The 24,720-nt window shown below is 37.3% G+C and overlaps 1 protein-coding gene across 1 annotated transcript in view; it reads right to left on the bottom strand.

Moving 5' to 3' along the window:
• Positions 1-24,720, bottom strand: part of MALRD1 (MAM and LDL receptor class A domain containing 1) — a 295,081-nt gene that overhangs the window by 30,546 nt on the left and 239,815 nt on the right. The window contains exon 35 of the mRNA XM_076332119.1: positions 24,143-24,209. Coding sequence (XP_076188234.1) covers positions 24,143-24,209 — 67 coding nt within the window. The remainder of the gene's footprint in view (positions 1-24,142; positions 24,210-24,720) is intronic.

Genomic DNA, 24,720 nt, shown 5'->3' with positions numbered 1-24,720 from the left:
AATTAAGGATTCCCATGCAATTTCAATTCAAACGCTCATGCATGTGTGTTCAGGCACAGTATTTAACTGGAAGATCACAAACTCCCCCTGCACCTCCCTCACAAACAAAAAACTTTAATTCTGGTATTCACTGTTTGGCTTTGCAAAAATATTATTATCATGGCATACAGCAGAGGTAATTTACTATACCTGATACAAAACAGAAAACCCCCATTGTTATTATGTGTAGCTAAATCATCTCTTCTGTCATCAGTGTTCAAACCTTCAAACTTCAGCACTTAATACTACTCCATTAGTTGACATGAAGAGAAATATGAACTTCAAGTACATTCTTGAAACTTTTATTGAGGAGAATAGATAGCTCTAAATCTGGCTTATTTGCCTAAATTCAATAGAAGATGGAATGGTTTATTTCAACTGTTATACTTGGCACTTTGATAAAGCAAAGTCTTTCCCATGGTCTTTAGTGCACCACATATTGTTAATAATATATGGTGAGCTATGGCTAATGATAGAAGAATTTCTAACAGCATTCCAGCATCCATTCAATAAACTGTTTCCTTGGTTGCAGCCAAGGAATATGCAGTACAGATGAAGAACGGAGAACTATTTCCCTGATGTTAACACTGCTGTGCAATGAATCACTGTGCTTGTACAATTCAGAGCAGCCTTTATGCTCCTTTAACGTGTACCACCAGGCAGAACAAAAACCTGGTTAACCTGTATTGCTGGTCAACGGCCCTAACAGACAAAGGTAGCATCCAAAAATCTCTGAGGTCAAAGAATACTTGCTGTGTTCTGTTTTTCTTCTGATGATCTTATGTCAACAGTTGGGATAAGTTGGCAGGGAACCATGACAAACATTCTGTATTAATAAGGGACAGATTTACATTTTGTAAAGGCATAGTGTCAGTGGAGTAAGGCACAGGACCAAGACTTTTATATAAGTTGAAGTCAGCTTTTATATAGCTGAAAAACTTACTTCATTAACCCACTTCTTCTCTGAATGCAAGGACATTGCAATTTTTTACCTATTTGGAATAAAATAATGTAAATTCTTTCTGCATGGTTCCTAGCATATGGGGTTTTTTACTACTCTTGAAACAGTCTGTTACAAAGCTGTTACAATGCTCTGTCTTTATTCTTTCACATCAAATAACTGAAAATCAAGAAAACATTTCTTAATTTCACAAATCTTTTCAAAGAATTAGAGTAATAAATATATCACATTACTGCACATCAATTACTTTTTTACATTTATAGTAAATAAATTCATAATATATTATATCAAAGCATGACATATTCTGAAATGTGTTCTCGAATATGGCCTGAGTTAACCAACTCTGTAACGTGTAAAAGGAGACAACTTATTTGCACATGACAGTTTTCAATCTTTTGAAAGAGATTAAACATTGATAAGATTTTTTTTCTAATTTCTTTTCCCTTTTTTTTTACTAGAAGGATTTTCTCATAGCAGTTCTTTTGAATCTGTTAATGTGAAAACAGGCACAACCCAAAGTTTTATCCTTCTTTTCATGATGTACTTGATTATCTGCTTGTCCAAGTAAATCTTGGACAAAATTGCCCATTTTGTCGTCTAAAAATTTCCTGCCAATTTTTTCTGTCCTTTTTCTTGTCTTGGGAAGTACTCTTAATTTTAGAGCTCAGTAGTTTATGGCACCTTTTTTCTCTCTCCAAAACTTGTACATTATAATTTTTTTTTAGTTATATTGTAATATTAACCAAAACTCACTATCAGAACTGATGTTATGTCTGGACCTGGACTACTAAACCCCAGAAGATATGGTGTGGGCACCAAGTATACCCACAAAGCCATGAAAATAGTGACAGGCTAATGCAAGGCTGGCATGTTGGCCATTCTTGCCATTTTATCACAGGACGTGCGATGTTTGGTTTTCGTATTGAATACTTGAGAATCTCAGCCTGTTTCTTTCCAAATGTAAATATGTAGATAGATTGCATGTTTGTTTTCACCTTTATGTTAAGTTTCTTTATTCAGTGTGATTAGCTTTCATTGAATCCTCTGACGGAGAAAACAGGTTGTTCTTATCCTGGGAAACTACTGAGCAGCCAAAGAAGAGGTGGGGAGGAGAGAAGAGACCGCAGAGCAAATCAGGCTCAGCAGGACAGGGAGAAACAGCACAGAGCTGCCAACCTGTGGCTCACATAAAAAAGACTGAGAAACAACAGAAAGGAGAGAGAGAGACAGGCCCTCAGAGCCAAGGGGATGCTTCCTTAGGGTCAGAGGAGAAAGAGCAGAGCTTGCAGCCACTCAGAAAGTGTCCAAGTTAACTGCAACAAGCTGGGAAGTGAGGACACATCTGTGAGGACAAGTAGGCAAGGGGAGAGCTGTGAGTAAATCTTTTTATTGCTATTCTATTGTCCCTAGTCACACTGATTTTTCTCAATTTATATAGTATTCTAATTCAGAATCCAGTAAAAGCTGGCTTTTAGTTTAAAAGCCTTTTTGTGTTCAGTCTGGGCACATCCACTTTTAAGATAGAGCATGTTGCAAGTACATCTTAAGGGATCAAAAAATAACACAATAATATTATTAGGAAAAAAAAGCCAAATGTTTTTTTCGTGGCCTTGGTTTGACCTTAGGGTAGGTCATAAAATATTGCAACCTTGGCAGCCACAGAACTAGAGCCTCCCTTTGGGGTCAAGAGGAGCACAAGAGGAGATGTTCAGCTGCTGGGAAGTGGCAGGAGCCTGAGCCTGCCTCTGCTCGGCTGAAAAGGGGGCAGGCCAGAGGAAAACATCCTGCATGATGGGCTTTGTCTGCAAGCCAATGGTTGGGACTTACTTTTGTAAATATTTTTTTAAAATATATAGACACTCTTCAGCTACAAATTATAGTACAAGTGATAAAAATTTGCATTTTCTTTATTCTCTCAATTATCTCTTTGCTGAAGATTTTAATATCTTGAAATATTAGATTCTATATAGTGCTGATTATTAGCAATTTTAATAAAAAGATGTTTTGCTAACAGTGGATTTAATAATGCCTAGTTTCCTATGTGCTCGTGTCCATTCATGCTTTCAATAACATCACTTTTCTCATGTCCTCATGATTTCTTCCATCTTCAGCCTATTTCATTCAGATCTTCTCTACAGTACTCTCAACTCTCTCACATGAGCACATACTGCTGGGCAAGAGTTAGCATGGTGCCACGAGACCAGTGTGTGCTGATTTGTTGGTTAATACGTGCAGGGCAAAGAGGATAGATAACTATTGAGCTCATACTGCCATTTTGCCTTATTTTGGAGAGAGCAGAGGACTACAAATTAGGATTTGCATGTCCCAATGACTATCTCAGACATACCTTTTCTCGTAAGCCATTGTGTCTGAGTAGACTAAGGGAAGGCTCACCAGTTATTTACTAAAAATTCCAGAGAGCAGCCCTGTGCCAGAGCTGTATCTTGATGAACAGCACAAGAGGAAACCTTGATGAATGGACATGCTTCTAGTGTAGGCAGCTGCCAGCATACACTGTGGCATGGACAACCAGTGCCCAGAATTTTTGGTGATTTCCTTCCTTCTTTCCTTCCTTCTTTCCTTCCTTCTTTCCTTCCTCCCTCCCTCCCTCCCTCCCTTCCCTGCAAATTAGTTGTGTCTTTAATGTGCTACCTTAAACTTAATTTTTAGCTCTTCAGGCAATCTACCTCTACCTCTATCATTGACATTGCCCTATTTCAGTTATTAACCAAACACATCCCTCTCTTACTTAAAGGTCATACAAATGTTTTCAGAGCACTCAGAGCTCCACCAGTTTACAAACACATCTACATATCCCCACAAGAGAGATTTCACTCCTACACTGCTTGATCCTTGCATCTCCTTCCAGATTCCTCATCCTACCTGAGCTTAACTGAGCAAGATGAGTACAGAGGACTCTGCTCTCTGCTCAGGCTGACCTGATGAAAGGTTAAATTAACTGACTTGTAGGACAGTGCATAACTTCCATTTGAGAGTAGAAGTTATTTGGAATGGATCAGAGAACAAATTTTGGCTCAGGCCTCAAGCATACACATGACCGAGGCCCCTGGCGCCATCCCCCCCAGCTTTTTAATGAACTCTAAAATGACTTGACAGAATAGAAAGCCAAAAACTGAACTCTAATCTTAAACACATTAAAATAAAAAATGTCTAATTATTTGTTTCTCACCTGTTTATAATAAGTAAGAATTTTAAGTGGCAGTACTTAAAGAACCATATTTTGGGAAGCTGTACAGCAATTCTCAAAGTTTGATTTATAAATATATTTCTAATACTTTATGGACATATGGATTTTCTCCTTTAAGCAGTTAAAGTTATGTCAGACTTCTATTACAAGGAATTAAATTCAGGATCTTTTGCTCAAATATCCAGGAGAGAAAGGAATGTTTATAATCCTCTTTTATGTTCAAAGACTTACTTTGAAGGTCAGCAGTTACATGGGGATATAATCATAAACATTGGAGCAGTTAGGATTTCTGAAGATGGAAGAGTAATAGTGCTGTCCACCCATGACAGGCTGCAGATTATAATCTTTTCTGAGCCTCTTTGCTTGATTTGGTTTGGAATTCCAGTGAAAAATTATCTTTCCTGATATTTTATATTTTGGACAGATGGTAAATACCACAAGACTAGTTTGTAGTATATTTCTGCAGAGGATCTTACTAAGAAAAAGAAGTGAGGAAGCAAAGCAAACTTACTGACAAAAAAAAAAAAAGTTCTAAATACAAATGAAAAATAATACCTATGTCACTGGTTTCACATAATAGAGACTTGGTTGGTATTACTTTAGAAAAAAGACATTTCATGCTGGATCTGAAGAAACCTCAATATCAAGAAATTAAGACTACCACAAAATAAGACTATAACAAAGAATAAAACCAAATCAGCTATGTTAAGAGTCATGAGAAAAACCCTGGAATTTTAAATTTGGGAAATCCTTTCATAAGGATTATAAAAATTATTCTTTGACTATTCAAAAATGACAACTACCAATCAAACACAGAATGTATACTTGAAGGACTGGTCTTTGTCACAAACTTCAAATCAGAGGATAAAAAAAATCAAGGTCAAGTCCTGTCTTTAAGTAGTTTATACAGTTCAATACCATGATGAAATTGTTCCATTGTTCAGCAGACCAGCACCTTATTTTTGGTCACTTGAAAGTTTAACTCTGTGAAGGACTGTTGAACAACAAATTCAAAATTAAAAAGAAAAATTAAGTCCAGGGTTTCATTCAAAATGGTATCTTCAAGTGTAACACAAAACCAGTTAAAACAAAGTTCTATTTCAAAGTAATTCCTTTTGGTAAGACATGAGCAAAATCCTGCCCAATTTATGGAATGAACGCTGGTGTAAGGTTGGCTGGCTTTTTCACTTTACACTTCCAGATGGAGATAAGAACATTTACATCAGCTGAAGAATTGGTTCAGTTATTACTGTGGTGTTATTTACTACTATGAACTTCTTTTAGTGCTCAGGAATGAAGCTAGAAATAAAAAACCTATGGGGCCAAAGTACTGACAAGAGTGAAACAGGATTTGTTGCAGGCATGTACAAACTGTAGAACTTGTATGAACACCAGTGTAAACTGAAGGATCTACTCAGTTTTGTAAACTGAGTACTGAATTTTGTTCTTTATTTTGCCAGTGAAATGTTAGTAGTATCTCAGTCTTTTCTTGAAGAGTTAAGGATTAACATGAGATCAACACTTGGTGTTCATGCACTTGGTGTTCTTGTGAATAACCCTTTATATGAATTTATTTACCTTTGAGGTTAATTATTTTTTCCTGAGCGTGTAATGCTGCTTTGGTGCTTGTCCCTAAGCAGTTCAGTTCCAGCTCTTCTTTTATTTCTTCCTCAAGAAAGAAACTTTAGGAACTTACTTTCCATGAGGATTCAATAAAAAACAGCCTTCCTGTTGCTCTGGTCACCCACACAGCAAAAAGGAAGTTAAACTGTCTGCTGACATATCTCTTATGGTTTGGGTCTGAGCCTTTGCTCTTGAGCCTGCTGCCAGAAGTTTGACTTGCACAGACAATACTTTGTGGGTGGTGACTTCACCGGGAATCAAGAGCCAAGAATTGGAGAAATGTCCTGTGTGCCATATCAGTGGTGATTAGGAAAGCATTACTGGATCCACACTTTTAAAGTTACAGCAGATGTGCTTATTTTGTGGTAACCATGCAGTGGAAGAAAGCTGTTCTCTGGCCCCTAAACCCCAGCTTAGCTAATCATAAGGAAGGTTAGCAAATGCAGTATTTTTCTCATGACATTTCATAAACACAGGGTTTCAAGATGAATGTGGATGGAAAGGCCAATAATCCTTCCATCCCTTGTGATCTGCATAGAATTGTGGTTTGCCTGAGCTGGCTGAAAGCTCAGGGTAATTATTTGGAAAGATCGGCACTGTTTAGAGAGCTAACATATCTGTATCAATTCCTATCTTACCCTTGAATTCTTTGGAAAATACAGATGAATCTTGATACACTCATTGCTAGCAGATATGTAAAGTCTACCCTAGATCCAGATGTGGAATTTCTATTAATATGATTGATATTTCCCTACAAGGAATTTAGCTCACAGTCAGCCCTAAGGAAGCAGAAACAGACACATAAACCAACATTTACATAGAAGTGAGTAGAAATTAAAGATGTCGAGATATTGATTGTTGTTTAGCCCAAGGATATCTCATTTACTCCTGCATATATACCAGTTTTGCTTTAGTACTTTACTGAAAATAATCTTTACTGAATATTCTTAACTAGAGTCTGGCACTTCTTTACTAAAGTCCAGCAGTTTATTCATCAAACTGTTATGTACATCTATCATTGCCTTACTCTGACACTAGTCTTCCAGAAGCCTCAGTAACATTAAAAAATAAACAGCAAAAGTGTGCTGTTTATTAATTATGTTTTCAACTTTTTGAAATAAGCACATAAGAAAATCCAAGTGTTCTGCAAGAACTCATATTATGCTTCCACATTTTTACAACAGGATTTTTTTCAGGAACTGTTTTACTGGTTTCTCAGGGTACTCGGAAGTCTCAAAGAGCATGTAGAACCTTAACATTTGTTTATGTACTTAAAATTTACTATTGCAGTTCCTGTGTTTGTTATTATATCTGGATCCCATTTCATCAAGGCAAACAAAACTCCAAAGAGCCCCTCTCATGAAGAGCTTGAAACAAACACACCAAAAGGGCTGGAGGAGAGTAAGCACTGTTATAAGCTCATTACTGATGAAGAAGTAAGTCACAGAGAGGAAAAGGGTGAACTTTATTAATATTTAAGCGATATTACATCAAAAAGCCTCTTGTAAGTAAGTAGGATATGGGCTTTTAAATTGCTTGTGTGCTTTGGAAGACTTTATATTAGGGGAGCTGCACATGCCGAGTTCAGAAATACTCAATTCCAGACTTGTACTTTATTCTCAGGACTAGTTTTATACCCTCATAGAAGCAGAATGAATGGATGTGCACAGTAAGTGTTCAGTTGCTCAAACACTTTTGTCTGTGGCCTTAGAATTTTTACTTCAAAAATATTTTTAGAGGTCCAGCCATCTTTCCTGACAGGCTTGATAAATCTGCCTGCAACTACTGCTTGAACTGCCCTAAAAATAACAACAGCAAAAAAAATTTCCATGTGGGTTCTCTGTTGCAGAAGAGTGAAATTAGTCATGAGGAATGCACGCACTGGCACTGCTCTGAATACTTAGCTTCAATAATTTTTTAAACCACTAAAAAAATTGTGTTTTACAATTTTTCTGTGCTTCCTGTTTCACTGATGATACACCAGAATATGAGCCACAGATAAAAGAGTCTTCTGACAACCTCTGTATTTTGGTAACATTAGAAGGGAGACTGTTTTGGAATACTGGGTGGAAATACTTTGTAATAAGGACACACTTCATTCACAAGAAGGAAAATTATTTTTCAGATGTTGAAAAAGTACTCCATCTCCTGAGAACCTCTTCCCTTAATCATGTAACATATACATGTCCCTGATGTGTTTGTACAGTGATAACCCAGGCTTGCACTGAGAACAGTGAATCTTGACTGGATACTTCCCAAAAAAACCCAGAAAGGTACAATCTAAGAATGAAGACAAGTACTTTTCCTTTCTAAATATTCCAGAGATTTTGGCTAGGTCAGATGGGATATTTTCCCTGAAAAATAACTTGGGAGACACTTTTCTGACTAGACAGCTTTTTGCAGAATATTTTGTTGAAAATTCTGCTTTTCACCAGAAAACTTTAAAATGTTTGCTATTCTAGTGAAAAAATGACTCCTTGTCTTGAGAATTTGAGCAAGAATAACACTATTCTCATTTTCAGTAGCATGTCCTTGGGGGGGGTGGGGAAGGAAAAAAAGGCATCAATCTTCTAACTAATTTTTAATTCCATTTTGTAACATTTAGCAAAGTCTAAGCAAATCAGAATTTACAGAATTAGGGTAAAATCTGCCTGTCTGTTAAAGAAATAATATTATATCCCTCATATCCTATAAATTGCATACAAATTGTTCTTCTCCCAGTTCCAAGTAAAAAGAAAAAGAGAAATTAATGTGTTTAGCCCATGGCATTAACAAAGGTTTTGGTTGGGGGTTTTGTTTGTTTGTTTGGGTTTTTTTCTTTTATTTTTCCAAAGACCTTATGAACTATAAATTACTTTCTTGAGCCAGCCTGAAAAAGGGGAAAGTCTTCATTTTGATTACTATTGCAGCACATGTGTGCTTCTGAAATGTCATCAGCAGACCTTTGAAAGTTGCAGTCTAGCCTGCCTTTACAAAAGAATTTTACAGTTCACTGCTGTGCATTTTTTGGGAATACTTGTACATTCTTCACTGTTATAAGAAAAAATATTCAAATAAAGATGGCCTTGAAAATTTACTGAAGTATTTGCTCCAGCTTTTGCATGCCAATACCAGCTGTGAGGACTTCATACTACTGGAACAAAATAGGTTATTAAAAAAGAAGGCTAGAGACTGAAGATCAAAAAGTTGTAAAAGAAGGTCAAATGTCAAAGGCAAGATTATTGTACTATGCTTTGATTCTCCGGATTTATAGGGAAAGCATATGCCTATTTCCTTCCTGTGCTCAGTCCTTGTTTCATGCACATTTAAAATGAAGTTATTTTGAAAGAGATACCTGCTTTCTGTTCAGTAAGTATAAAGGGTTTTGTCAAATTGTGCTCTAAGCTTTGTCAAGGGTGCAGAAACCTGTTAAAATATAGAAAATCCATTGCTATTGTTGTGCGCTGGGTAGGGGACAGGTCATGCTGTCCATATTACACCCCGGATTACCATCCAGCATTTGAAATGTATTCAAATTATACTTGCTAAATAAGGAATGATAGATGGAGTGGGAATAAATTATGAAGGCTTTGAAAGTAGGGTCAATAATTAACATTTGATGCAATAAGAAAGAGGGAGCAGAGATGCAAAAAGAAGAACAATATGGTCAAAGCAATGGTCAGAAGAATCCTCTCTGCAGCTGCTTTCTGAGCAACATCAGCCTAAAAACCTTGCAGTCATCCAAGCAAGGAGGGACAATGCTGCAGTAACTGAGATGCATGATGATGACAGCTTGGGCAAGAACTTTTGTTAGATGTGGCAGGTAAGAACGCATCTTAAAATGAAAAATTGAGAAAGAATGTGCAAGGTACAGACGCAACCTGCCTGTAGGTCTTAGGGGAAGTTCAGAGTGTAGAACTGTAGAGTAGCTCAGGACGATTAAGGAAAAGGTTTTCTGGAGGAATTTTTCACAAGACTGAAACTCCAGTAACGTTGACCTTAGAGTGGGTATAGACTGCATAAAGAAAGCTGATTAGATCTTCACCATCTTTTTCATATATACAATGGTTCTGCCATATAAAACATATGTGTAGAGAGAAATAAAATACCATAAGGTCCATTGTTGGGGTCACATTATGACACCTATTAAAGTCTTACTTTGGCCTTACTGTATGATATATTTTAATGACAATATAAATAAATATATCATTTTAGAAGGCTAAGAAACAGTAATTTGATAGTTTATCAACTTCTATATTATATTTAATTATTTTTGTAGGTCAGAATAAAGCATCAGGTGTATCAACAACTTTTGTGTATACAGTGACTAGTATCTTGCTGTCTGTAGTAACAGCATGCTGAAAAGTATTCTAAAGGCACAAAGTATTAGAAAGATAGCTGTAGAAGAATTATATGTGTCTATATAAATATCTATCCTGGTTAACGGGGGAGGTCCCGGACGACTGGAGGCTTGCCAATGTGACACCCATCTACAAGAAGGGCCGGAAGGAGGATGTGGGGAACTACAGGCCTGTCAGCCTGACCTCGGTGCCAGGGAAGATTATGGAGCGGTTCATCTTGAGGGCGCTCACGAGGCATGAGCGGGACAACCAGGGGATCAGGCCTAGCCAGCACGGGTTCATGAAAGGCAGGTCCTGCTTGACCAACCTGATCTCCTTCTATGACCAGGTGACCCACCTAGTGGATGAGGGAAAGGCTGTGGATGTGGTCTACCTGGACTTCAGTAAGCCCTTTGACACCGTCTCCCACAGCATTCTCCTAGAGAAGCTGGTGGCTCACGGCTTAGACAGGTGTACTCTTCGCTGGGTCAAAAACTGGCTGGACGGCTGGGCCCAGAGAGTTGTGGTGAATGGAGTTACATCCAGTTGGCGGCCGGTCAGGAGCGGTGCTCCCCAGGGCTCAGTTTTGGGGCCGGTCTTGTTCAATATCTTTATCAATGATGTGGATGAGGGGATTGAGTGCACCCTCAGTAAGTTTGCAGACGACACCAAGTTGGGCGGGAGTGTTGATCTGCTCGAGGGTAGGAAGGCTCTGCAGAGGGACCTGGACAGGCTGGATCGATGGGCCCAGGCCAGTTGTATGAGGTTCAACAAGGCCAAGTGCTGGGTCCTGCACTTCGGCCACAACAACCCCATGCAGCGCTACAGGCTTGGGGAAGAGTGGCTGGAAAGCTACTCGGCAGAAAAGGACCTGGGGGTGCTGGTCGACAGCCAGCTGAACGTGAGCCGGCAGTGTGCCCAGGTGGCCAAGAAGGCCAATGGCATCCTGGCCTGTATCAGAAATAGTGTGGCCAGCAGGAGTAGGGAAGTGATCGTGCCCCTGTACTCGGCACTGGTGAGGCTGCACCTTGAATACTGTGTTCAGTTTTGGTCCCCTCACTACAAGAAAGACATTGAGGTGCTGGAGCGTGTCCAGAGAAGTGCAACGAGGCTGGTGAGGGGTCTGGAGAAGAAGTCTGATGAGGAGCGGCTGAGGGAACTGGGACTGTTTAGCCTGGAGAAAAGGAGGCTGAGGGGAGACCTCATCGCTCTCTACAACTCCCTGAAAGGAGGTTGTAGCGAGGTGGGTGTCAGTCTCTTCTCCCAAGTAACAAGCGATAGGACGAGAGGAAATGGCCTCAAGTTGCGCCAGGGGAGGTTTAGATTGGATATTAGGAAAAATGTCTTTACTGAAAGAGTGGTTAAACATTGGACCAGGCTGCCCAGAGAAGTGGTTGAGTCCCCATCCCTGGAGGTATTTAAAAGACGAGTAGATGAGGCGCTTAGGGACATGGTTTAGTGGGCATGGTGGTGTTGGGTCGATGGTTGGACTCGATGACCTTAGAGGTCTTTTCCAACCTTAATGATTCTATGATTCTATGATTCTATATCTATATATAGATATAAAAGCTAAATGAAGTATACTTACTATACTGGTATAATCTAGTTTATGTTATTGGTTACACAGCTGTATGCACATTTTTAGCTTTCCTCTGCTATCTTATGATCCATCAGAAAAAAATTGTCAGCTACTTATATTACGTAAAACATTCTCAGTCTGTGGCTTTTTGCTGATCTTATTACAAAAAACATACTGATAGACTTTACTGATAGCATAAGGGAAGCCCTGACAAATAGAGAAAAATTTGATAAGATACCTATTAAAACACTAGAACTATAATCGTAAATAGCAGCTGTGTAGCCTCAAAGCATATTCTGCCAAATCACCTCACCTTATCCTCTAGAAGCAAAAGTGACGGGAAGATAATCTCTGTGGATTTCTATGACTATGTAAACACAATATTTTCCACACACTAAAATATTAAACAAGTTTTAGGAGATCTTTCTTCCATTTTCCTAATTCCCAAACAAATTTCACATTAATAAAGCATTAATTTACAGAAGGGATAAAGAAAAGAAAAGCAAATAAAAGCCTTTTTCCACCTATTGAAGGCTGTTAATAATGGATGGTTAAAAAACTCCTGCTGGCCTATTTTTAATTTTTTTTTTAATAGACTGCAATACAAATCAAACCATGCACTTCAATTCACCTGATAAAAATCAGTGGTTTGCAAAAGAGTACCTAAAATCTGAAAATAAAGTTACCAGAGGAGAAATAACTATTTATAAACTAGAATTCTGCTCTGTGAAAAACAAGCATTAGGATATTCAGCTGTATGTAGCACTGTTTAAAACATGTTTTGTTCAGTTCCTAGTCATGCAAAGCTGCACTATCAGTAGCTTGTGTACGAAATTCAAGCATGCAAGGACTGCGTAATACAGGCTCCATTTAACTGTAGGTAGTCATCTTGTTGTTAGCTTCTTTTTACAAACCTAAGCGAATTTTTTTTATTTGCACAACTTTTGCCACCAAACTCAGCTGGTCAGGCATTCCGTCAGTAGAAAATACAGTAGTTAATAAGTACGAATGGCAAAAGGATTAAAGTACAAAATTGAAAAGTTCTAAGTGGAAACAAGGAAACTCATGAAGCAATAAAAATAATTTTCTAATATACTAAGTTAATGACCCAGAGCTTAAACATATTTAATGTTAGAATTTAGACAATCCTTACTGTATAATCTCACCTAGCACTTACATTAAAGAAGCCATCGTCACATATCGTTGGCTCCAATACTGTTTTCTTTTCTTTTCCAACAAAGGCACTTGTCAAGGATTAGCCTAGGTGCAATGAATGTGTTTATACACAGTTGATACCCAAAATTCATCCAAGGAGTTTATACAGCTTCCAAGGTGCTCTAAGTACGTACAGAACTAGAGATAAAAATGGATAAGCCAGTTTGGGCTCGTTGACAATCCTTCCTCACCGACCACAGAGAGAATCACCACAGTTTTGGCTTCCGTGTGGCTGCACAGAGGGTGAGTTAAGGCACAATTTAGTTCAGCATAGCTAGGAAGCCATATGATAATTTGTTATCTAGTCTGCTGATACAGAAGCAAATAAACAAAGACTACGATAAAATATCATACATCCTGGCCAATTAGTTTTCTCATCCACAGGGAAATAATTCACTTAAATCCAAACCTTTCTCACCTCCACTACTTTAGAACAAACAAGCAAAATCTCAACCTCCTGCAGTCTAGTCTACTGAATTCTGAAGCCTAGCTTGATGACTGATGTTCATTCCTGCAGTAACACTGGTGTTGAGATTCTACTGCAACTCTTGCATGAACCACATTAACTTGACAGACTTTAAAGGATATTTCAAAGTTCACATGTATCTTAAAATCCAATATATGTTTTTAAAAGAAAAATATTTCTGTACATTGAAAATATGACTTGCAGACCAGATGCAGACAAAATTATTTTAGCTTAAATATATAGGCACTTTTTCCCAAAAGGACATACAAAAGTCTGTGTTGGAATAGCACATAATTACTGCTTCCTGCTTAGAGATGTAGCCTAGTAGCTGATTAAAGCAATAGCAAACATGAAAAGATCCTTCCAAGCGTTGAGAAAAATCCTCTATATTTGTACGTGTGTTTAAAATTAAAATGCATGGAGCTTTCCAGATCAGTCAACACTGAAAAAGCTGGCAAGAAAAGTTCAAAAGTTCTTAATTTAGTAGAATTTGCTGCTTTTAGGCAACTCCTTAGCCACCTAGCAACAGCACAAAGGGTATAATTCTTGGAGACTTAAATTCATACTGGCTGAACAAGAGGGAAAATTGCAAATGTGCAAGATAGCTTGAAGACATTGTGACACCAGGGTGTCTAGTGGGTCAGACTGAGTAGGCCACATATCAGGATGTAGTTAGCAGAGAATAGAAGATGTATGTCTTTCCTACACAACTTACGCAATAACACAGATTCTCAAATACAGATCTCCACTATTCCCATCTTTCCTGCTATCCCCAGTACAGGCCTATCTGCATCACAATCTTCCTCACTGTAGTGAAAGTTCAAAACTTGTATCAACATGCTTGATGTTATATATGTTTTCCAAAAGTCTCCTTTACAACTTTTACGATACATTTTGTATTGTATTAGATATGCCTAACAGTAGCTCCAGGTACCTCCTACAGAGAGGTCTTTAGTGGTGAGCTGATTCTAGGCAATGAAGTTTTGACTTGCAGACATGCAGATGTAATCTTAGGGTATGAGAATACTGGTTTTCACACCAAGTACTGTCTCTTACTTTCATTTAAATCCAGGAAGACTGAGTCTGAAAGAAGATTGTTACTCAAGCTAAGTAGGGCAATCTGAACCCAGACTCTGTTAATTATTGTTTGATTTCATATAATCCAAAAGATGTAGAGTAATTTATGTGCCTATAAATAGATATACCCAAAGATGTTTTTAAATTTCTGTGGACAAAAGACAGCTACATGAATGTGAAGGAGAGGGGGCTGTAGCACAAGAATCTTTTCAACCCTTGTGTTTATACTTCCTTCATTGGTATGCAATTCTTCAATTGTTCCCTATTTTTCTCTCTTTTGAAAAGTATTTATTATTTTACAGCTATTCTTTCCTGTTTTGAACAAAACAGAACAAAAAGTGTTGTGATTTAAAGCTTTTCATCTATGTTTCCTACTCTTCAGCATCTGGAGTTCGTAGGAGTAACCCTCCAGGGAACCCTCCCTATTTTAGCAAACATCCGATACCCAACATTAATTAACATTCTGCCATATAAAAATCTCCCATATTATCACTCAACAAACATCCTCTCCTACAGATACACTTCCCACGCCCTAAGCTTGTCCCTATTGTAGACCAATCTATCTCCTGAATTTTGAATGTAATAATGCTTATAGTTCTGGGGTATAAGTCAGGCTGAGGTAAAGGTGCACTTCACTTAGTAATAATAAAGATCTCACTGTGGTTTCCTACATCTTGTAGTTACCTCATTTCACTTTGACTCTTTAAAAAGAGTGAATTGAAAATCAAAATAGAAATATAACCTCAACCAATAGAGAGGTTGAATGCTTTTAGCATCTTAAGCATTACTGATACTAAATTTTGTAGGGAGAGGAAATCCATCAGGAGAAAATTTTTCCCATAAACTTTCTTATATACCCAAGTCATTTTCACTGTATCTGCTAAATTTTACTTATTTGCTTATACCCTTCTCAATAAGATTATAGTTTCTTCATATTAAAACATCAGTTATTTTGATCAGACTCTAAATATAATTCTCACTCTGATCTTGAGAGTTGCAGTGAGGTTGATAATGTACTAAATTCACCTTTTAAAAGGAAACATGCAGTTACTTTTATTCCCAAAGCTAAGTGTTAGCTCCTCTCAACTCCAAAATCTTGCAAGAAAAGGTTGTACATAATGTTCATCAGGCTCTTTGATTTAGAAATTGTCCCAGAAATTCCTTGCTGATTTTCTATACACGTAAAAACCTCCCCACTCAGCAAACATATCATAGACAATTTGAAAATATCTAGGTCACAGTTTGCTTTCCAGCACGACCAATGGCCTATATCTAAACTACATACTTCCATTATGAGTGCTATTCAGATTCTAGCAATGGGTCATTCAAGAGAGACTTTTTCCATTTGTCAGAGTAATATTTCACCTCAGGAAGACAGAGAAAGACTATAAGCTACTTTGCTTGTTTCCAGTTTTACGGATATCTTGAGCTTTAGTTTTCCATACAAAAAAAGACAAAAACCCAAGAGTTAAGTGAGAGTGTCTGATTTACATTTGAATCTGGTGCTAGAGATTTCTCAAAAACATGATCAGAAACATTTGTTGTGAAACCAAGCTTTGGGTCTGTTCAGTCGTATTTGTTTAATTGAGTAAAACATCTGGCTTTCGATTACGTGCAGTCAAACTTTGTTACATAGAGACAACCTTGGTTTAGTTTTAGAATAAAGAAACTGAAAAAGACAGATTCTTTCTGAACTCATTGGATTCAACAATCAACTGATTCAGACCACTCACAAGTGAACTTCACAGGATGTTGCTGCCTCACTGGAGATGGTGGCAAACTGCCCTATATATTTGATTGGGTTTGACTGAGATAAATGTTGTTTGGGTTTTTTCCCATCATCTCTAGGAGTTGCAGACTGCATGAAGCTGCTGGCTCCAGTGTGATAAGGAGCTGACCTCAGGATTATACCCTTATCTGCAAAGAGGAGGAAAAAGAGCAAAGGTCAAAGTAACTACTTCTAAATAGAAAAAGATAGCCAGTGTATACATTTGTAAAGAAATAATTGACAATTTGCTCAGTGGAAAGGTTCTCACTAGGTAAAACTGATTTGGCCAAATGTATTGACTTTGAAGTCACTTGGTACAGGTGGGGAAAACATTAAAAAAGTTGTTAGACAAATTTGGCATATTTCTTTCCTTATGGAGGATCAGTGTTTCCTGAATTCTAATATATGAAGAATTCAATGGTTTTTACAATTTTTTTTCAGTTTATTTATGTTGTGAAATGATTGCTGGAAGCCCTGTGAATAGGTGATCAGCATCAAAATCAAAAGCTGTTTCATTCCAACTATGACAAAATAGACCAAATGCGTGAGATTTTTCAATCTATGTTTCTGTCACATTGCACCATAATCCCTAGTGTTTGGGGGTGGGGAGAGAAACAAACAAAAATGCATGCAGGTCATACGAAATATTCCATAACCTGAAGAGAAATCAGTACTCTGGTTCTCTACAACAACAATCTTCTAGCATTATCATTTGGATATCCTGAAGATAGACAAGGAGTCACCATCTGAGTGGACTAAATGCCACAGCCAGATTCAGTGGAAAACAAAATACCTCAGTATAGAGATCTAGACTGTTGAATGAAATATGCAGTTTGGACAGAGAAGTAATAACATAGGTCCAGGGCTGGTGCAGGAAACACTAAAGACAATATACAAATTTCAGAAATACTTTAGGCTCTAAAGGAAGGCCAGTATACCTAGGTTAAGTATATGATGATTTTTGTATGCTAGTTGCCTTCCTAATGCAGGGAAAAAGAATGAAAAACGTGAATTAGTAATACTTGAATATATAAAATGCCACAAACCTCCAGGTGAGCTCAATTGACCATTTCATATGACTGCCAAAAGCAAACACAGAAGGTGCAAACATGACAAATTTATTTTAAAATTAAAACCCTTGGAAAAAAAATCACTATTCAATTGTTTTACAGAAAAAGACTCTAGCATCAGCAAGCGTGCATGAAATTTTATTGGGAGCCAGTTCTGTCTGGGTTGTGTGTATTTGTGTTTATGTAGCTCTGATTACTGTTTTTTTATGAAATTGAATCAGAATGCTACTGAAGGGTTCAATTTCCTCTGACGCTTAGTGTTCTCTTATACATATTCCTAATGGCATCATGTTTGCCTTTTTTGGAAAAGGCTATGATGTTAGAAACATGAAAAGCCAAAAAGCAACAGTGTTATTGTATCAGGAACAGGCACCTTGATTTCATGATTTTTTTCTGAATAAGAAAGGATAAAGAGTAAACAAAATAATATATGAAATAGAAACTTTAGGAAAAAGTTTTCTGTTAGCAAAACTTTAAAGGTGCTTTTTCATCAATATACTGTATATTTTCTTTCACAACAAGCTGTGTCTCATTTATTCTGGAGAACAGAGATATTAACTTGTCTTCCCATTCTCAATTTTATGCAACTCAGGCAACCTGAATTTGTTATTTTATTTGCCTCAGCATCACTTTTCAGATGGCACTTGGGTAATGGAAAGATATGAAAAAAACTTCTCTATGCTAGCTATGTATGTTTGTATATAGGTCTCCATGTAAGAATATGCCTTTGTCTTCATTTCCCAGAAGCCAAATCTTAGCATAACATTCCTTTTCAATGTCTTATCTTTTTGACTACTAATCATGGCTTTGTTTTTATTCATGGTTACATCTTTGTTCCATTCCTCCTCTATCTACAATTGCTTTTGCATGACTACCACTTTCTTGGGTAGATATATAGGCTCTATATAGCTTTATCAATTTACCTATGTGTCCTGGTTTCGGCAGGGATAGAGTTAATTTCCTTCCTAGTAGCTGGTACAGTGCTGTGCTTTGGATTTAGGACAAGAACAAAGTTGATAACACACCGATGTTTTAGTTGTTGCTAGGTAGTGCTTACACTAGTCAAGGACTTTTCAGCTTTCCATGCTCTACCGACTGGGAGGGCTGCAGGTGCACGGGGGGCTGGGAGGGGGCACAGCTGGGACAGCTGACCCCAACTGGCCAAAGGGACATTCCATACCATGTGACGTCATGCTCAGCATATAAAGCTGGGGGAAGAAGAAGGAAGGGGGGGACGTTTGGAGTGATGGCGTTTGTCTTCCCAAGTAACTGTTAAGCGTGATGGAGCCCTGCTTTCCTGGAGATGGCTGAACACCTGCCTGCTGATGGGAAGGAGTGAATGAATTCCTTGTTTTGCTGTGCTTGCGTGCACAGCTTCTGCTTTACCTATTAAACTGTCTTTTATCTCAACCCACGAGTTTTCTCACTTTTACTCTCTGATTCTCTCCCCCACCCCACTGGTGGGGAGTGAGCGAGCAGCTGTGTGGTGCTTAGTTGCCAGCTGAGGTTAAACCACAACACTATGTCACACTTGTTCAGTAAATCTAAAAGAAAATTCTTAGGAAGAAAGTGAAATCAGTACCAATTTGCTTTGCTTCAACAGTTAATAATCTGCAGTGATTCAGTAGCTGCTACATCAGCAATCCTCCCTGTAACTGAGGTGGGAATCTCTGAGAGCAGCAGGACAAACAGCTGAAATGGAATCTGCCATCTTTTCCCACTGTAAACTCTCTTTACTCATGAATTGGTTGTGTCTATCTTGTCAGTCTCTAGGCTTTGTATTTCCATCAAATCATAGGCTAGATGCTTCCAAGCATTTTATTTTCTTAGGTGGGAATACTATTATCACTCCATTTGCAGGACATACTGTGTGATATTAAAACAATCTCTCCACTTTTAGTTTTTAAAGATAACTACCACCATCATTCCTCAAAAATCCAGTAAAACAGTACATGTAAGAGTACATCAAAGGTAAACATGTTTAGAAAAAATCCCCTACATTCCTCACTGGAAGACATTGCCCAGAGAGGATGTGGAATATCCGTCCTTTAGCACATATGATACTTGACTGGAAAAGGTATTGGATGAGTCTACTGTGGCATTATTTAAAGCTGCATGCCACCTTGTAGGGCTTCTCCTCACAAATGTATTGTGCTTACCAGAAGTTGGTATTTTGAAGACAAAATCAGATTGTGAGAAAATGTCTCAACTACCAAAAAAGTAATTTTTTAAAATTTTTATTTTTATGGAATACTATTTGTTATTGTACCACTGGGGATAAAATACTTTATTTGCACATTAAAACAAACCATTTGTGGTTATAATAATGAGCTCATTTTAAAAATGAAGAGAGAAGTAAAAACTGGAGGAACAAGTAGCCTGTAGCTTCTCTAAGTAGAATAAGCAAAAATCCCCTCCTCTGAATGAATTATTACCCTGTAAAAACAATTCCTTTCTAAAACATAAAAGGGAAAGTAATCTTTTTCACTTTTATCACATAAAGCAAACAAACAAAATACTGCAGTTTCTTTGGGCCAAATCAGCATTTAGATACACAACTACAAAGATAACAATTAATTATGTATGTATAATGACTCCTTGAAATTCTAATCTCCACAGCTCAGTTAGCTAGATGGTACATATTAAATGTAATTAAAAAACTGTTTCATGAAGATGTATTTCTAATTTATAACATGATTGTTTAATTACAGGCCAGTGAATGTAATTACATTTTCTGCTTAAGGATAGAGCCTTCTTACAGCTCAGACATTAGAAAAGCACTCTCATTATACTCCCCAGTATTAATCAGTGTAACTGGTCTGAAATCTGGTATATTACATAGGAAGTTTTTGTATAAAATAAAAGGAAAGACAAGCACTGTGTTATGTTTATTATATGTGAGTTTTAGTGTATTTTAAATGTGAATTTATTGTATTAATCTTGTCTAGCTGGTATGAGAGTTAAAATTATTTATTATCTATCTGGTAAAATATCATTTTTCTGTCCTCAGGGGTTTTTTTCAGTACTAGTACAATCTTTGAAGCCTCACTCTTCCACTTCAGTGTGTTATGAACACACTTTTACCAGCTTGCTTGTTCTCATCAATATTCCTTTCCTATGTTTCCAGAGGTCTGTGGTCTCACTTAAAAAAAACCCAAAAAACAAAAACCAAAAAAACCCCACAAAAAAACACTGGACAAACAATTGTGGAAAGTACACATATAATGAAAGGAATAATTTTGAAATCAGACTATTGAAATTGCAAAAATTCTAGCCATTATTGCTCAAATTATCATGATTTGCATGTGCAGCCGCAGTAGCTGATTGCCAGCACTAGCCACTTGGCTGCACATCCACTACAGAAGGGAACTCAGTCAGGACAAATAGGAGTAACTTTTTGTGAAATGAGAGTGGCCGTAGCATTTCAGACTAAAGCTCCATCTAGTCTGGCAGCCAAAGAGAATGCCCAAGAAATAGTAAGAACAAGATAAACATATATGATATATGCCCCAAATACTCTCCTGACCAAATAGGAGAAGCAAATGCAAATGGCTTTCAAACCTAACTCAGAAGTCAAATACCAGAGAGGATCAGGACATCCATCAAGCTGTGTTTCATTCAAGTAGGAAGCTAACCATCACCTGCAAAGTACTACTGCTCTGCATTTACTCATAAACTCTCGCTGAGAACATCCACCACCATATCAATAGTCACATTCTCAAATACTGTGGACTCTCACTAATGTTACTACAATCATTATGCACCAGCTAAGAAAAGCTGTTTTCAGTAGCGTGAACAGAAATGACAGCAACCTGATATACCAGCCCTGTTACCCACTCCAATATATACTGAAACTTTATCTAGACTTGTATCACTGTTATCTTTTCCACCTGGCCTACAGATATCTCTTCATAGAGGGATGTCAGAGCTCACCTTCCACCTTCTACTGATCCCTCGTAGTTACATACAGCTGAAAGAAAGTCAGGCTGACGTCCTAAGTATTCACTTTAGATATCTAAGCAGCAATAGTGCACACATATAAAAACATAGAGCGTCAAAGAAACTTGAGAAGTTCTAAATGTATAAAATCTACTATCAGCTTTCAATCTCCAAATAGTTGATTTCTTTTGCCTAAGCAGCTACTGCAAATTCAATCTGTTCCCATGCCGACATATTAAACTACTTGGAGGAGTCTATACAGTTAACTACTTCAACCACATTACATTAAGAACACAGAAAAACTCACCCCTTATCACCAACAAAAATGTTTTCCAGAGGCTGGATTCTTTTCTATCAATATACCTCAAACTAAGGTAAGATGAGCAGCAATTTTGTTTTTTATAGGAATGTGATGGAACCTTGAACCAAATGAAGCTTTGAGACCTGCCCAGAATTTTTTTGTTAAACCAATGTTCTCAGAGAGGCCAAAGAGACTTTTAAACTCCAGGCTCAGGTTTTGTTTTATAGAAACTAGAACACAAGCATCTCAAGCAGAGGAAGATCAGAATCCATTGAATAAGAAAAAATAGCAATAAAAGGATATGTTAACAAATTTCCCCCTTGTCCACTGTGTCACTGAAGAGTATTAGCCAAACTCAGTGACTTTTAGGATCACTGTAATCTCCACACAATTACCTCTGGGTATCGAGGAAGACTTTCCTTCTCTGCCACTTCTGTGACAGGGCAGTATCTGTACTCTGCCCTTTTCAGGGGTCTCCTTGCTGTCCCACAGGCTTCCTCTGCGGGAGGAAGCTTCCTCTTCTTACTCTGATTTTTCTCCTGACCTACTCTGCAGTCTAGAAGACAAATTGCTCTCAAGAGAAGAAGATATCTCCACCTAAATCTATCATCCCTTTTTCAGGAAATTTAAGGTAAGAACTGAGAACAAACAGGTAAAAACATAGTGTCTTTTCCACATTAATTTCTAGGTTTTTTTTTTTTTTTCCCTAGGAAATGAAAACTGAGATACTTCTACATTTTTTATCATTTAAGGTATATTTTTATTCTTTTCTTTCTTTTCATGATGTTGACACATAGGATTTTCAAATGTCATGCAGAAGCTTATCTTAGAAAAGGCTAACTCCCCTGTTATTATATGTATGAGTAATTCCTTCAAAATATTATAAAGCCTTGGATGGTGCTGATATTGGACTGTTGATCTGGCTATCCCTTTTCTTCTCCATTTGCTATTCTCCAGTCACACCCCTTAACACCAGGGTTTTCCGAAAGCCTTCCACTATTGCAACATGCACTACTTCTCTAGTGTTCTTGAATAGAGATGACCCATTTCCCCAACACAAGCACATACAGCTCTTGGAGTTTTGTTAGCCCCTCAGTTAGGTCATTTCCATTTCTGTGCCTTTGCTCCAATTACCTATGCACTGCATCAGAATTCAAGATCATGTTTCCTACTGCATGCTGAGGGAAAGTATCCTATTTACTATTTTACTATTCCAACTACCTTTTATTTCTGTGGATGAAGAACACTTGCTAATTTGGTTTCCTTTCATTTGCAAGTCCTAACATAAACTCAATTTTTATAATTCTCTTGTATCCCTAAAATCTCAATTACTCCCCCAGTGCCTTGTCCCTACAAGCAATTTTCTTGTTGTTTAATGGTTTAAACTACCAATTGTAAACTTCCTGGCTATTCCCAATCCCTTTATTTTTTGCTTGTTATCCATTCCATTTCATCTGCAACCTTCCACTGTGTTTTTAATCCCCTTTCTCTCCTTCTGTGTCCCAAGAAGTTTTGAAACAGCCAGTTTAATGAAATTCCAAGTTTCTTGCAGAGACCATTCTCTATTCTACAATAGAGGAGATTCTTTGGGAGATCTTCAGGTAATTAACAGTGTTTTCTGAGAGGTAAATCAAAGTACTCTATGTGAAAGTGCCTGTATTTCCTGAGTATGTTATTTATCACATTTCTTCAACCAGTAAAGGATAAACTTGTATTGAAAGATACAAATTCTGCAATAACTGAAATTTTGTCAGAAGTCTTATTAAAGTGAGTTTCCTAGAGACTAGGAGACAAACCTTAATGTCTGGTCTTGACTAAGATAAAAAAGTGATAAAACAGTCACTTCTTTAGTAATTTGGCAAACTCTTTGGCAAAATCCACTGAAGCACATGAAGGACAAAAGTATGATAATTTATAACATTGCTTTCTTTGCACTTTAAAAAGTGTCCTGTAATTTCCCAGTGGGAAACAGTGATATCTTGCATAAAGGAATCCCGTCAGACAGCCCGAGACACTTTCTAATACTCATACATTCCACATCAGAATTGTATTCATTATTTGTTTTTCAACATAGAGTATTTCCAGAAAAATGAAAGCATATGTTTAACTCTTTGTTTGGCATAAGTGGAAAAACATTACCCTCTTTCTCCAAATATATGCAAAAAATAACATTATAACAGAAATACATCACAAGTTCAGGTAAAGATGAGAACATGGCCTGCTGTAAACCTCATCTGAGATACACAACATCTGCTGCATATAGGGCATCATTTTTCATAGAAGCATGTGTTGTTAAATGTTGATGTGAAACATGAGACAGAAAACTTAAGGTGTCAGGCCAACAGGTTGTCTCATGTAATGACAGATGAAAGTTACAGAAAACTCTGTCTGATAAATCATATTCTTCTCAAAATGTGGTTTAACTCAGTAACTGTAAATAAAAATAGTGCAGACATACCAAGACTTTTAAAAATACATTTCTGTTGAACGTCACTTCAGTCCCTGGGGAATAAAACAGCTCTTTCAACAGCACCTTTTCCCAATTTCAAGCACAAATCAATCCCCAATGAAACTTACTGGCATAGTGGAATGTCATCTTTGATTATACATCTTCCTCCATTTTTGCAGTATTCTTCAGGACAAACTGCAAACATAAAAGTAAAAATTATAATTTCAATTTCCCCCCCTTGTTATTATATTTGTCATTGCCTGATTTTCAAAGTAGCAGGATACTCACATCTGTCATTTTGGGTGCTTAACACTTCCAAAAACTCTTCCTTTAGACCCTGACTTGGTGACACAAGTGTCAAGTCATAAATATATTATAGTCAATGGGGTCCTCTTGAGCTTATAGAAATCCAGATGCTTTGCTTGAACAAGCTTCTAGTTTTTCTCAAATCACACTTTCATTTCACTCCAGAAATGGAGCTTTTGACACTTACTCAATTTTCAAACAAATAGGAATATGTAAAATAAGAGCCGATAGAACTGAACTTGTATTTAATTAGTACCTAAGTCTACTTTATTATTAATAGCTTTTATATAGGGGTGATGAACAGGCACTTACTCCTGTGTCACCAACCTTCTTATTAAAGATGTCCAGAATTTTAACACTTAGAATCACATTCTCATAAGAACTAGAGTAATCAGTCTTG

Source organism: Aptenodytes patagonicus, chromosome 2 (genome assembly GCF_965638725.1).
Source record: "Aptenodytes patagonicus chromosome 2, bAptPat1.pri.cur, whole genome shotgun sequence".
Lineage (NCBI taxonomy): Eukaryota > Metazoa > Chordata > Aves > Sphenisciformes > Spheniscidae > Aptenodytes > Aptenodytes patagonicus.
The sequence above is the reverse complement of the archived record's forward strand: the minus strand, read 5'-3'. Positions and strand labels throughout refer to the sequence as shown.